The following is a 15,472-nucleotide window of genomic DNA, read 5'->3' as shown; positions in this document are numbered from 1 at the left end:
GTGGCAGAGCCATACCTAGTGGAGCCTCTGTAATGTTCTGGGGATCCCGCAAGCGAATGAAGATGTCATCCAGCAGCTGGGCTCTAGTCTTCTGTGGTGGCAGAATCAGGGTCCTCTGGGCCTAGCAGAAGGACATGGAGGAGGGTGTTATCCCAGGTTTATGCACAGACTTTCCTGGCCTCACTTCATACATCACAGCCACAAGCTGGGGAGCATCTGGGGGTGCTGGGAAAGCATGGCCCTCAGAGGGTCCCAAGGTGACAGCCACATCTGTACCTGTGGGGGGTACTCACATTACACACTCAGCTGGAAGTTTACCCGTTTTTCTTTGGGAACATAGGATTTCTGAAGAGTGTCCAGCTTGGGCTTGGAGAAGTGGTACAGGAGTGGGTGCTTCAGCATGTGTTGCAGGGCCTGTGCATTCTTCTGGATTCCTAGGGCAAGAAGGCAAGACTGAGTCAAGGTACTTCCCCTTCCTCTTCCCAGATGCCTCCCCTGATTGCTTAATTCCTCAGTTCTCACAGCAGCTCTAGGTAAAAGGGTTTGAGAGTCCCCAAAAGAAAACACTACTCCCAGGTTTCTCCTGGATCTGTTCCAGTGCCTGAAGTTCCATCGTTCCTCGGTGAGTATTTGTCCCATATTGCAATGGAAAAATAGCATAGGAAAATAGTATTGGAGTAGGAGAAAAGGTTGGCTCCAATGTGACCCTATTAACCTCAGGGTTATATCGCAGGGGCTGACACCCAGAACAGCCCTGCTGAATGCCAGTTGCTCTGGAAGTACAGATTAACACAAGCTGCCTCCTTTGCCTCAAACCAGATAGGAAGGATTGTTCAGTTTGGGACTTAACCTGGGCTGGGCAAAGCTCAACAATCTGGCCAGTCTGGGTGTTCATTTATCAAACCTTTCCTGAGGAGAGACTTTTCCATCTAGAACAGGTAGACTGAGACTGATTGGAATCTCTGAATAAACTGTGGTTCCCCATCAGCCAGTGAAGGCCCAAGCCAGGACAGGGGTTCCAATATGTGGGGCTTCAAATAAAGGATGCCCTAAATGGAGCCCTTTGACAGGTGTTTAGACAGAGGATAGCACCCTGGTTGGGAAAAGACAGCTTGGCACCAGCCTTGGTTCGGCGCTGCCTTGCTCTGGCCCCTTGCCCTAGAGCAAGGATATGCCCTCACATACCCTTTGGCTCAGTGAAGGCTGGATCAGGCTTGGCTGTCAGCAGTTCTTCATAGCCATGGTACTTGCTGGGAAGAGAGGAAGCTGAGAGCTTCCTCCGAGTCCCTTTCACCTCTCTGGATGCCGTTGGTGGTCTCTTTTGATCTTTCTCCTTTAAATCATCCCTATGGATGATGGAGGAAGGCAGCTCACTCACCTGTGCCCAGGAAGAAAACACACTCATTCATTCATTCATTCATTCCATGAGTATTCCAAGCATCATCTCTGTGCTGGTCTCTGCTGGGCCCTGTTAAGGGCAAGGATAAGAACAAGACTGGGAGGGAAGGAGGCAGACATGAAAACAGACAAGAACCACACAGAAGGAACACAGTGGTTTTTGGTGATCCCAGAGGAAGCCCCAACCTAGCCAAGAAGCTCCCTTGGAGGAATGCCTTAGCCTGAGCTAAGTCTTGAAGAGCCAGGAGAGCTATCCCTACGGAGCAATGGGAGGAGGTGTGAACTGCAAGAGATGAGAAAGGATGATTGTTGCAGACAAGGACCAGCATGAGAAAAGGTACAGAGGTAAGTAACATTAAGGTGCATTTTGGGGGATCTAAAGATTGGTACAGTTAGAGCACAATGTGAAGAGATCGGCAGCTGCAGTGGTAAGCAGGGCCCCGATCAGTAAGGACTTTTATATGCCAAGCTGAGGGTGTATTTTGTATTTTATCCTCACTCTGATGGCAAGCCATGGAGGATTTTAGCCTATCCTAATGGCTTTATAAGAAATCTGTATGTCATGTAGGGATGTAATTATTTATTAAAATAACTCACCAGGCATGGTGACACATGCCTGAGTCCCAGCTACTCAGGAGGCTGAGGATCCTCTGATGTGAGGATCATTTGAGCCTGCCAGTTCTGGACCATAGTACATTATGCTCCTTGAGTGTCCACACTATGTTTGGCATCAATATGGTGACCTCCCAGAAGTGAGAGACCACCAGGTTACCTAAGGAGAGATGAACTTGCCTAGGTAGGAAATGAAGCAGGTCAAAACTCACAACCTGATCAGTAGTGGGATGGTGCCTGTGAATAGCCACTCCACTACAGCCTAGGCAACAGAGTGAGACCCCATCTTGTATATTTGTGTGTGTGTGTGTGTATATATATATGTGTGTGTGTGTGTGTGTATATATATATATATATATGACCTATAATAAGCAAAAAAGCTCAATTAGCACTTTTTAAACTTCCCACAAAGAAAAGCCAAGGACCAGATGGTTTCACTGGTGAATTCTACGAAACATTTTAAAAAGAATTAACACCAATACTTCACAAACTCTTCCAAAAATTAAAGAGGCTAATTCTCTGAGGTATTACCCTGAAATCCAAACTAGAGAAAGACATCACAAGAAAGGAAAAATATAAAGCAATATCGCTTATAAATGTAAATGCAAACATTCTCAAAAAATATTAGCAAACTGAATTCAGCAACATGTATAAAGGATTATATACCATGACTAAGTGAGATTGATCCTAGGAATGAAAGGTTGGTTTAACATCTGGAAATCAATCAATGTAATATATCAATAAAGCATCAAAACCATATAATCATCTCAACAGACATAGGAAAAGCCCACTCCATCATGATTAAAAAACACTCAATAAACTAGGAAGTAAATTCCTCAACCAGATAAAGAGCATCTGTGGAAAACCCTCAGCTAATATCATAATTAATGGTGAAAGACTGAATGCTTTCCCCTTAAGAACTGGCACAAGACAAGGAAATTACTCTCACCACTTCAATTCATCTTATTAAAGGTTATAGCCAGGACAATTAAGCAAGGAAAAAAAAAAAGGATTTTTTGGGAGGCCGAGGCGGGTGGATCACGAGGTCAGGAGATCAAGATCATCCTGGTCAACATGGTGAAACCCTGTCTCTACTAAAAATACAAAAATTAGCTGGGCATGGTGGCGCGTGCCTGTAATCCCAGCTACTTGGGAGTCTGAGGCAGGAGAATTGCCTGAACCCAGAGGCGGAAGTTGCGGTGAGCTGAGATCGAGCCATTATACTCCAGCCTGGGTAACAAGAGCGAAACTCCATCTCAAAAAAAAAAAAAAAGGATTTTTTTTTTCTGAACAACATGGGGACTCATAATTGATTCTATTGCTTTCGCTGCTAGGAGCTCAGAATTGCATTTTGTCAGTACCTCTTTATTATAAAAGCAGCAGTGAATCATGTGCACATTTAAGTGATAGAATTACCCTTATACTCACTAGTTGCTTTCCTGTCCATATTTTCTTTTCATCTAATACTTGTTTATATTCTGCATTGCTCCAAAAAGGTTCTGAGATGGTTCTTCAAAATACTTTTATACTGTATAAATGTATATGTCACTAAAAGTCAATTGGTATAAAGAGATAGATAGATGGATGTACATCCTGGAAAGATCTGGCAGTGAGCAGACTGGAAGGGTAAGACTGGAGGCAGGGAGATGAGGGAGAGGGATGGTACAGCAATAAAGTTCAAAGGGGCCCTGCCAACTCTTCTAGCCTTATATTAACATTTCCCACATGCCACCCTCCTGCTGATACTAAACATTTGTGGTTCCTGCAAGTATCATTTTCATTTCCCTCCTCTTTCCCATTTCATGCTGTTTCATCTGTCCAGAATGACCTTGCTGCTATATCTTCACCTTTTTAATTCCTACTCAGCCTGTAAATCTCAGCCCAGTTGAGCCTCTTCCAGGAAGCCCTCCTGGGCTGGGGCAGAGGCATCTCTCCTACCTCCAGACTCCTAGCCTCTGGGTTTCCCTCAGTCTCAGCACTGATTGCATGAGCTGTTTTTGTCTGTCTTTCCCTTTATACTGAGAGCACCTCAAGGGCAGGACCTGCATCTGATCTATGTGTGTTCCCAAAGTGAGGAGACCTGAAGCAGAGAGGTACAGAGAGCAGCAAACTCTTCTGAAAAAACACTTGGAATCACACCCCAGTCAGACTATCTTGTCTGTGCCACAGAACCATGATTTATCCTCATGTGTGTCCCTCTCAGTAGCAGTCGAGGCTGCTAAGGGCTGCACAGGAACCTGTGGGAGCTAGCAACAAGTGGGCAGGGGCAGCTGGATACAGGTACCTGGGTCAGGAAGACGGACTCTTTGCTCTTGGAGTCCTCATCTGATGGGTGCTCTGGGCTGAGGTGGACAGCTACATCACTCAGGTGAGACAGGGTCTCTTCGCTATGCACAGTGGAGTCGGAGCAGATGGGAGGCAGTGGCACAAAGGTCCGGCGAGACAGGGAAAGGGCTTCCAAGCTCTCAGAGGACATCTCTGGCTCCACAGAAGTGCTTTTGGTAGTGGGCAGATCTTCAGCCAGCTCTGCCTCTGGCTCTAGCATATCCATTGAGGGAGACTTGGTTGTGGCCACGTATGGATGATGGAGCAGCAGCGGCTGCTTCGGCACCTTTGGGATTTCAGTTTTCACCTGTCATGGAGTAGGGCCAGAATGGATTTGCTTCCTATTCAGGAGCCTCTCCTCCTGGGCCTCCATAGCCTAAGGCCACTTGTATAGCAGCCAGAGCACTGGGTAAGGACTGAGGAGGAGGTGGAAAGGGAAATCATACTTGTTGGGCATCTATCATGTGCCCCATGCATGACGTAAGTTGTTTTATTTCTACCTTGAAACTACCCAATGAATAATTATCCTTAATTTTATAGATGAGGAAACAGGAGCTTAGAGAGGTAAAATGACCTGTCCAAGTCACAGAGTGATTCGGCTGTAGTGCCTTGATGATGTAATTCCAGTCCTGGGCTCCAGGCTTTCTGCTGCATCTCTGATCATATGTTACTCTGGCCCTCAGTAGTTTTGCTCTTCAGATCAGTGTTTAACATGGTGCCCTTGGGCTTTCCCCAGGGACTCCAGAGAGGGTGTTGGGGAATGGTCCTGTATTTTCTGGAAGATGGTAGCACCAAGCCCCTTTCAGGATGCTGGTCCCTATACCTTATATAAAGATTGGAAAAATCTCTCTGAAGGTTCAGGACCAAGAAAATAACTTCCTTAATTAGTAAAAGCCTGTGGCCATTCTCTTCCTCCCCCTTTACATAGTGGATTGTTTCACTCTTTGTCAGAGGTATTTGGTTCACTTATATCTGTACTTTTACTGAGAGATGTTAAATTGTGTAGTGGAAAGATTCCAAGCACTGTAAAAAAAATGTGGGCTGGAATACAGTTCTATCCTCTGAGCTCCCATTTCCTCCTTGTGCCTCTCTCACAGAGTTCTGCCAAATAAAATGGTATGTGCAAACGTACCTAAGGACTAAGGAGGGTGAAGGATGGCTGTTTTATAAAATACATTACTTTTTAAGAAAATATTCTTTAGGAAAATATGTAGAACCTCAGTGTTTATACTTGAAGTCTGAGGGATCCAGAGTCTTTGTCTGAATCCATGCCTCAGCACCTAAAACACCGAGCGCCATGGTTTGGCAGCTGGCAGGAAGGAACATTTCCCCTTCCCTCTCATGGCTCTGTGTGAGAGAAGTGCTAGAGGGAATGCTCTTTCTCTAGCCCACCGCTACTTTCCCCACCCCTTCCCAAGGGAGGAATGGGTAACCTAACTGGTCAGAAGTTGAGTCACTGGGCCCTGCTTCAGTGGTGGGCTGGATTACTGCTCATCAATGAGACCAGGCTGTTTTATTTTCCATTTGTGTCCTCACAAGCAAAGGGCTCACATAGCTTCTTGATTACAGGCCTGCTCTGGCAGGTTCTCCATTTTCCTCCAGTCTGTCCATGCCTGGGTGTGAGGGGAAGCCTGCAGCCTTTGTCTGAATAACCCCAGGAGTCTAATCTGCATCTCTAGCCTCATCTCTGTATGCCCACTGTGGACATGCAAGCATCCCCAGTCTGACTTAGGACTAAGCCACATTCTTCAGTCTAGGATAGAGGGTGTTTACCTACATTAACAAAGCATTGATTTGTTTCTCATTTGGCCACTGGCATCTGTGTTTATTTAACTTACTTAGCTCAAAAGTTAGTCAGAACCTTTTATGGAAGGAGGTGTGAGGGGTCCCCTAGGATCCAACGCTAACTTTTAACAAGTCAGTTCACCTCTCTGAGTCTGTTGCCTCATCTGCTGTGAGGATTATGGGATAGCACAGATGCAAGTGCTCCACAGAGTCCTGGGCACGGGGCTCTGTAAAGGAGAGAGCAGATTCTGTCCCTCCCTAGCTGGCTGATGGGAAGTGATGGGGCAGATCCTTTAGAGGAGGTAACAGACAAAGATAAAGATGATGGAAACCTTGGAATTTCTATTTCTGAATTCAAATTCTTGTCCAGTCCTCTGAAGACTTCAGACAAGAGCCTGGCTGGACAGAGGTGGGTTGCAGTGGGTGGCAAGGAAACCTCTGTATTTAACTTTGGGATCAGCAATGCTCAGCCCACCTTTTGCCTGTAGAAAGACTAAAGTTCAGGAGGGAGGAACACGTCACAGAAATTATAAGAGGGATTTGACTTACTTTATGGCAAAGAAAGCAGACTTTTCTCAACATAAGGAAGCACTTCCTTATGATTCAGGCAGGAGATGTATTCTGATGCTGGCTTAGCCTTTTGGTTTTATTTTGTTTTTGTGTTTTTGTAGAGACAGGGTTTCACCCAGGCTGGTCTCAAACTCCTGCCCTCAAGCAATCTTCTCACCTTGGCCTCCAAAGTGCTGAGATTAGAGGCATGAGCCTCCACACCCGGCCCATAGCCATTCTCAATTACTATAGGTGACTATAACTTGCATTGGTAAGGGTTTTGGGAGTTTAAAATATATTTTCATATTTGTTGTTTCATCCAGTGCTCTTCCCAGAGCTAGGAAAGGAGAAGAGGCAATGCTGAACCTAATGGAAAGATTCCAGGCACTGTGAAGAAAGCAGCTCTACAGCCAGGTTGGTCTGCATACATTATAATAGGCTGCACTCTTCCTGGGGGTGGAGTCCTGCCTTGGGAGCCCTACCTTCCGTGAAGCCTTCTGAGGCATCAAAATATGATGCTTAGACTTTACTGTCTTCCTTCGAATTAAGTGGATTCCCAGTCGCTCCTGGAGGAAGCTCTTCAGCAGTGGAGGGACCCCTGGTGCCATGACGGGAAAATAAGATTACTATTAGCTAAAATTTATACTGGGGCTTACTATGTGCCAGGCACTATAAAAACTGGTTTACATGTATTAATGTAACTTATTCTCAACCTAGGAGGTAGGTACCTCATTATTCCCATTCAACAGGCAAGGAGACTGAGGCAGAGAGGCTAAGGAATTTGTCCAAGGTAATAAAAATAGTATGGAGCAAGGATTAGAGCTTCACTGGTGTCACTCCAGGGCCCAGGGGTCTGAAATGCCTCCAGGCTCCTGTATTTTAGACAGTGGCTCCACTGCTGACCCAGCACCACTGCATTTAGTGTCCTCTGGGAAGGGAGGGTCCTGCAGTTGGGCCTGCATCCCTTTGCAACTGGGAAGTAGGAAATGAGGTCATGACAGGACTGTTTCACAAAGGAAACAGTCAAAAGAGCTCATACAGGATCTACAGAATTCCATCTTCCATTCCCAACTCAGACTCTTTCTTGCTGTGTGACCTTGGGCAGATCACAAACCTCCCTGAGCCTCAGTTTCTACCACTGGCTATGGGGACAATAATGCCTGCCTCACAGGGTTACTGTCAGGATGAGCTGGTACAAAGCTGTTTCCTCCATCCCCCAATGTACCATGAACGTTGTCCCCGTGACAGAGAGTAGATCCCAAGATTGAGGTGGGGATGAAGGTGCCACGCTGCTCCTTGGACACTGGGTTGAGAGGGGGCAGGTTTGCAGGTACTGTACCTCGTGTATGGGCCACTAGAGGGTTGTTATGAAAGACGAACTCGCAGAGAGATGGGAAGAGAGCTACTGGCAGGACGGCATCCTCCTTTGCAATCTATAACGAATGCAGGAGAGACTCTCAGGTTGACACCACCCATCACCTCTGCCCAGGTACGTCTAGGCCCCTCACTGCAGGGCTACATGCTTGCTAGGATTGGGGATGGGATTGGGTAAGACACACGCTGTGGATGGCACTCGCTGCCGGGCGATGCCTTGTCCCTGCAATACCACTTGCCCATGTGCGGAGTACCTTGCCCCTCCTGTCTGAAATTCCACCATCAGTGTTGCGTGTTTGAGAGCTAAGAGTTTTTCTCTCTTCTCCATGCTGGATATGTAGCCTATATCAAGTATTAGGGAAGCTGGTGGCAAAACAGTAAGAACAAACACATTTGTCACAAGAACAAACTCTTTGCTCATAAAGAGTTTGGAAGGTTGGCAGGGCATTGACTTTGACTTCAGGATACAATTCGTCTGACACTTCATCTTCCTCAACACAAACCTCTACACACTCCTGATGGCTCTTTCACTGAGGCCAGTCCTGGACACTGATCTGGGGATGGATAAGGGGAAAGGAGGATCCACATCTAAGGCATAAGTAGAGCCAGTGTTAAGGGAGACCTCACGGCTGTCTGGGACACAGAGAATGCCCTGTGAAGCCAGCCTGCAAGTGGTGGCTTACTGGCCAACCCAGCCTCTGAAGGGCAAAAAATATACAAGCTTTGTTGAGCAGACTGCCTGGAAAAGCTGGGGACCATTTTGGTGAGAGTATCTATTAGCAATGGAAAAATATCAGGGACATCAAGATCAAAGTGGCCAGGAATGGGGCAGTGGCCTATCAGACCCCTGCACACACTGGAAGGTATTGGGTCAGATGTAGGACCCAATGAAGATACTAAAATCCAGTGACTGGAAGAGGGAGGGCACTTCAGTCTAGCTTCCTCCGCAGCCTTACTGGACAGCACTAGATTTCCACTAAGGAACTAACTTCGCTTTCATTTTTATTAATTCAACCAACATATATTTACTGAATACCTACCATGTGCCAAGCACTTTGTTGGGAATGAGCAAAACAGGACACAGTTCCTGCCCTCAAAGAGCACTGTCCAGTGGGAAACAAGCACTGGAGAGACAGTAACACAGGAGAATAGATTTACAATGTGTTAAGTGTCACAAGAGAGGCGCATGAAGTACCAGGGTGATCTGACCTAGTCAGAGAAGTCAGAGGTGTCTCTGAGACCTGAAGGAGGGAGAGGAGGTTTAACTAGTGAATGCAGTGGGGGATGGAGTGTGTGGCAGAGAAACTTCTGTATTAACCAAAACCATTTATTATATCTCCTAGCCTCCCAGGCAGCTACGTGTGGTCATGTACCCAGTACTAGCCAATGCAACTTGGGTGGAAGTAGTAAATGCTACTTCTATGCACAGTCCTTACCCTTGTGTAACCTCCTCCACTTTCCTCCCTCTACCACAGTCCCCCTGCTTGACCATCTAATGAGATACGTAGGATCCAGGTGAGTACTATTAAGACCCTATGAGATGACAAAACATAGCCCAGGGGAAACTGGGTTTCTGACCATATGGAAGGCCACCTGCCAACCAGGAATATCCATGATGGACTTTGTAAAAGCAAGAAATACACTTTTATTGTGTTAAGCAATTAAGATATTTAAGTTTGTTGCAGAGAGAAGTGTTCTATACAAAGAGAAAAATGTGTGAAAGGCCTCATAGCCTGCTGGAGGAGTTTAAAGAAGGCTAGTGTGACTAAAAGTATATAGAAAGAGGGCGTCTGGTGCAAAATGAGGCTGGAAATGCAAGTAGGGGGCAAACCAAAGGTAGTTCAAGATTTTGGTCTTTGGAGGAATCTGGGCACTGATCTGGGGATGAACAGGGGGAAAGGAGGACCCACACATCTAAGCGATAAGTAGAGCTAGTGTTAAGGGAGACCTCGTGGTTGTCTGGGACACAGAGAATGCCCTGTAAAGCCAGCCTGCAAGTGGTGGCTTATTATAAAATTAGATGGACTTTAGAAATATGAGGACCTAAATCTGACAAGACTTGGTGATGAATTAGATATTAGTGGGGGCGGGGGTAGATGGGGAGGTACAAAAGAGAAAGAAGTATCAAAGGTGACAACCAGGTTTTGGCTTGAGTAACTGGATGGAAGATGAAGCTATTCACTAAGATAGGGAACAATGAAAATATAAAATTTGAAGAAAAAATTTATTAATTTGCTTTGGGTATTTGTACGTTGGCGGTAGCTTTGAGGCTTCCAGGTAGAAATGTCAAATAGGCAGTTGGATACATTGGTCTGGAACAAAGAGAGGTCTGCATTAGAGTTAGAAATTTGTGAGTCACTGTTCATGGGCCAATGGGTATCTGAAGTCATCCCTGTGGAGACAGTAGGGAGTGAGAGAAGAAAAGGGACTAGGAGTAAGCCTTGAGGGACTTTAACATTTGATCTTCTAGACCAGGGATCAGCAAACCTTTTGTGTCAAAGACAGTAAGTCTAGTAAATCTACTAGTCTAGGCTTTGCAGACCATATGGTTTCTGTTGCAGCTATTCAATTTTACTATTGTTGCACAAAATGAGCCATAGACAATTTATATATAAATAGGTGGGGTGGCTCTTTTCCAATAAAATTTTATTTATGGATCCTGAAATCTGAATTTCATATAACTTTAATGTGTCATGAAATTTTATCCTTTTGATTTTTTTCAATCATTAAAAAAAATGCAAACACCACTCTTAGCACACAGGCTGTACCAAAACCAAGATTGGCAAATACAGCCCATGACCCAAATATGGCCCATGATCCATTTATTAAAGTTTCATTAGAATATTGCCTTTCTCAATCGTTGCCATATTGCCTTTTTTCCTGCAAGGGCAGAGTTGAGTAGTTGCAACAGAGTAAAATATAAAAGTCTGCTGCCATCTTATCTAGACCTCAGAGATAGAAGACGAACCTCAAATGGTGCCAAATATGTTTTGATAAATGACTCTCACAGTGGTCAAAGTGGGTGCACAGTCTCTTGGGTGCAAATCAGGGGATCAAGAGACAATCACTAAAGAATGGGAGACGCAGAATTTAATTTTGTCAGGATGCAAAGTTACATTTACCCAATCCAGGTGATTAAAAAGTTGAAGAAAGTTACAATTAAAAATTGATAAAAAGTTGAACGATACTCAGGTCATTTGTGTCATATTTTCTGTGAAATTAAGCTCAGCTAAAAGGTATGGGCTTAGGATTCTGGCTGACATAGCAAGCGGAAGTCTGGCCATGGGGCTAGTCTGTTCGTCTAGGGTGAGCTGAATGATTCTGGAGATACATTCAGGTTCCAATGGATAACTTTACATTTCTGCTCAATCTTGTTGCATTACGTAGAGTATAACAATCTGTCACATTTATGAACTAAGTATTAAAGACCAAGTGAAAATTATTATTTTTACTTTTGACATGAAATTTCCAGTAAATATTCTGAGTGATTTTCTGATGAAGATTCTAGATGTCTAAGTTCTGTTTAAAGGCAGAAATTATTTTGAAGTTTGTAACTTCAAAATAAAATAAAATTAATAAATATTAATTTCAACACAGGTAGTTGTAATATTTGACATGATGAAAACATCATTCATAAGGCTGGGTGCGGTGGCTCATGCCTGCAATCTCAGCACTTTGTGAGGCCAAGGCAGATGGATCACAAGGTCAGGAGTTAGAGACTAGCCTGGCCAATATGGTGAAACCCATCTCTAATAAAAATACAAAAACTAGCCAGGCATGGTGGCAGGTGCCTGTAGTCCCAGCTACTCAGGAGGCTGAGGCAGGAGAATTGCTTAAAACTGGTAGGTGGAGGTTGCAGTGAACTGAGATTGTGCCACTGCACTCCAGCTTGGGTGACAGAGTGATACTCCGTCTCAAAAAAAAAAAAAAGAAAAAGCATTCAAACTTATTAAACACCTATCATGTATCAGGTAATATTCTAGATAACGAGCATGTAGATGTAAGCAAAACAAAGTCCTAGTGCTAAAAAAAGAAAAGCCAATTCTGGTAGTAGATATGTGACAATAGACAAAAAGACATAATATGTAGGCTGGGTACAGTGGCTCACACCTGTAATCCTAGCACTTTGGGAGGCTGAGGCAGGCAGATCATGAGGTCAAGAGATCGAGACCATCCTGTCCAACATGGTGAAACCCCGTCTCTACTAAAAATACAAAAAGTAGCTGGGCATGGTGGCACATGGCGTGCTTGTAGTCCCAGCTACTTGGGAGGCTGAAGCAGGAGAATCACTTGAACCCGGGAGGCAAGGGGCCGAGATTGTGCCACTGTACTCCAGCCTGGTGACAGAGCGAGACTCTGTCTTAAAAAAGAAATATAATATGTTAGATGGTAACTATCATAAAGAAAAATACCATTTAAAAACTCAGGTGCAAACATGGAAAAATGGAAAGAGTGCTGAATAACAAGGGAAAAAACTGAATAACTTATAAAATCATAACTTTGAGTTCAGTAGAGAGCTAAGGTCTCAGGATAGTCATGTGGCCTATAATCTGAGGAAATACTGGCACCTCCAAGGAGAGATGGGACACAGACACTGGCCTGCCTATGGCAGAATGTGGCAGATGCAAGTGCCACACAAGTACTTAAGAAGAAATCATATTCCTACACTCTGAATTTACAGTCCTGGAAAAAAAAAAAAGAAGAAATCAGCTAAAAATTTTAGTGAATTTATAAAGACCAAGCTTGGCCTAGAGTAAACTCCTTTAAACTGCAGACACCCAGGGAGTTCACACTCACTAGTGTGAGAAAGATTGGAGGCAGGAGAGGGATGGGTGACAGCCTTCTTTGGTGCAGTGGGCCTGGAAGAGGCGATGGCTACCACTAAAAAAAGACAGGAGAGGCCTTACCAACCCTTCTCCGTAGTGAACACAAGCCTACAGCTGAGAAGATCAGCAAACTGTGTCAGCCTGGGGCACTGCATCTTGGGTAGGGAAAAAATTAAAACCTACTACGCTTGGGGTTGGAGCCAGAAACCAACCTGGGCCTAGTACATTGGAGGTCTCCTGCTGCTGGGAGGTAGGACCACTGAGAAAAGCCCATCCTTGAGAAACAGAGTTGTTCCCAGGGCTGCCTAAGACTGGGGCTAAAGCCTCCCTTTGGCCCCTAGCACTAAGGAGCAAGCAAAAGCAGTCTAGTGCTAGGGGGAGGAACAACCGTGTGAAGATAAACTCTGAGGTACAGGCACTCAGGAAAACAGGAACACTGAGAAAAACACTCCGGCACTCTAGGAAAAACCAACTATATGGTGTCTAAAAGAGACACGTATTAACTACAAAGATATAAATAGGTTGCAAGTAAATGGATAGAAAGAGAAATACCTTGCAAACAGTAAGTATAAGGAAGCTAAGTAGCTGTATTTAAATCAAACAAAATAGACATCAAGACAAGGAATATTATAGAGGCAAAAAAAAGGCAATTCATAATTATAAAAGTATCCATACATTAGGTAGATATAACGATTCTAAATGTATGTGCATCAATAGCAGACTTCAAAATAAATGGAGTAAAAACTGACAGAACTAAAGGGAGAAATAAGCAGATTCACAACCACATCTGGAGATTTTAACACACTGCTCTCAGTAATTGATAGAATAAGTAGACAAGAGTACAGAGAAGATCCAAGTGACGTGACCAACCACCTTACCCTAATATTTGTAGAACACTTTACTCCAAAACTGCAGAATAAACATAGTTTTTGAAATGCACATGGAATGTTCACCATGACAGACTGACCATAGGGCGAATCATAGAACAAATTTAAATAGATTTCAGAAGAATGACATCTTACAGATTGTTATCTGCACACAAGATAATTAAATTAGAAATAAACAGTTACAAGGTACCTAGAAGAGCCCCATATATTTGGAAATTAACTCCCTTCTAAACAACCTATGGATCAAAGAAATCACAGGAAAAGGTGAAAATATTTTAACTGAATAGAAATAGAAAATATATTACAATTTATAGGAATGTAGCTAAAGTCGTGCTTGGAGAAGAAATGTAAAGCTTTACATGCTTATATTAGAAGAAAGGTCTAAATTATCTAAAATTATACTGCCTAATATTCAAGAAAAAGAGGAGCAAATTAAAATCATTGTAAGTAAAAGAGAAGTACAGTTATAAGCAGAAATCAATGAAATGGAAAACAGAGATATCCAGTGAAACCAGCAGTTAGTTTAATAAGAACAAGTCAATAGAAGAGGTAATGTCTAACTATTTTGGATCAATAAAAGACTAATTTCAAGAAGAGGGACCCATGATACATCTATGGTCCACTGATTTTCGGCAAGGGTGTAAAAACCTTTCAATGGGGGAAAGAATAGTCTTTTCAATAAGTGACGTTGAGAAAACTGGATATCCACATATAGAAGAATGAAGCTGTTGCTTCTCTCACGCTATATAAAGATTAACTTGAAATAGAACAAAGACCTAATTGTAAGAGCTAGAACTATAAAACTCTTAGAAGAAAACACTTGGGGAGTTTAGCTGTACCAGCTGCTTGCTATTGAAGGAATGTAAGCAGAGTATCTTACAAGTTTCCTGCATTTCAGACTTGAGTAGGGCTTTTTACCAAAAACCAAAAACCAAACAGGACATGGTTATTGGAAAAACATGTTAAATCTCTCCCATGGACTTTATATCTGCTGTTCCCCTTAGGCTACAACATTTCTACCCTCACTTGACACACCCTCTTCACCTGATTAAACTCACTGATTCAGATCTCAGCTTAAACACCACTTTCTTGATAACCTTCCTTGATCCCAAGTATTAGGTTAGATACCTCCCCTCCATCATTTACTTCATAACACAGTGAATTTCTGCATAACACTAAGCATGCTTGTATTGTGATGATTTGTCCACTGTCAGTCTTCCTTCTAGGTGATAAGGTGCAAAAGGGCAGAGGCCAAGTCTTTTTCCACAGCAGTATACCAGTGCCTAGCACAGAGCCTGACACTTGGTAAGTGCTAAGTAAATATCTGTGACTGAAGAGATGGACTCCTACCTTGACCTGAACTCCCTCCACTTTCCCCACCCTGAGAATTCCTGAGCCCTTGTACCTATAATGCAGGGAATTGAATGGAGGGTTGGTCTTTAGACCAGAGCAGTTTGCATCCCACCCCTCCCATCTGTGCCCCTGAGCAGAGTAGAGGAGCAGAAAGTCACCTTGTTGTAGGCCAGGCTAAGGTATCTCAGCTCTGGGAAGGGTGGGGCCAGCGTCTGGTTCCTGGCCTTCAGTGACTTCACAGGAAGAATCTCAAATATGGGAGGAAGTGAACATATCTTGGTTTTCTTGGAAAGAAGGAAAAATCAAAATCAAAGTGCCCAGTAATAAGTTAAGGCCACTAAGGGCCAACAGACCCTTTCAATG

At 43.9% G+C, this 15,472-nt stretch overlaps 1 protein-coding gene across 26 annotated transcripts in view; it reads right to left on the bottom strand.

Annotated features, from left to right (window-relative positions):
- Window positions 1-15,472, bottom strand: part of XRRA1 (X-ray radiation resistance associated 1) — a 133,451-nt gene that overhangs the window by 11,504 nt on the left and 106,475 nt on the right. For 14 of the 26 annotated variants that reach the window (XM_035265446.3, XM_035265450.3, XM_035265445.3 and 11 more), the window contains 8 exons: window positions 15,268-15,393; window positions 9,084-9,167; window positions 8,009-8,102; window positions 7,152-7,267; window positions 4,295-4,642; window positions 1,186-1,378; window positions 319-434; window positions 16-121 (listed from right to left, as the gene is read on the bottom strand). In XM_035265446.3, the coding sequence (XP_035121337.3) occupies window positions 16-121; window positions 319-434; window positions 1,186-1,378; window positions 4,295-4,642; window positions 7,152-7,267; window positions 8,009-8,102; window positions 9,084-9,167; window positions 15,268-15,393 (1,183 nt within the window). Of the gene's footprint in view, window positions 1-15; window positions 122-293; window positions 435-1,185; window positions 1,379-4,294; window positions 4,643-7,151; window positions 7,268-8,008; window positions 8,103-9,083; window positions 9,168-15,267; window positions 15,394-15,472 lie in introns of all 26 variants that reach the window. The other 12 variants (XM_078340214.1, XM_078340213.1, XM_078340215.1 and 9 more) reach the window with 5 other exon arrangements.

This window comes from Callithrix jacchus, chromosome 10 (genome assembly GCF_049354715.1).
Source record: "Callithrix jacchus isolate 240 chromosome 10, calJac240_pri, whole genome shotgun sequence".
Taxonomy (NCBI): Eukaryota; Metazoa; Chordata; class Mammalia; order Primates; family Cebidae; genus Callithrix; species Callithrix jacchus.
The sequence above is the reverse complement of the archived record's forward strand: the minus strand, read 5'-3'. Positions and strand labels throughout refer to the sequence as shown.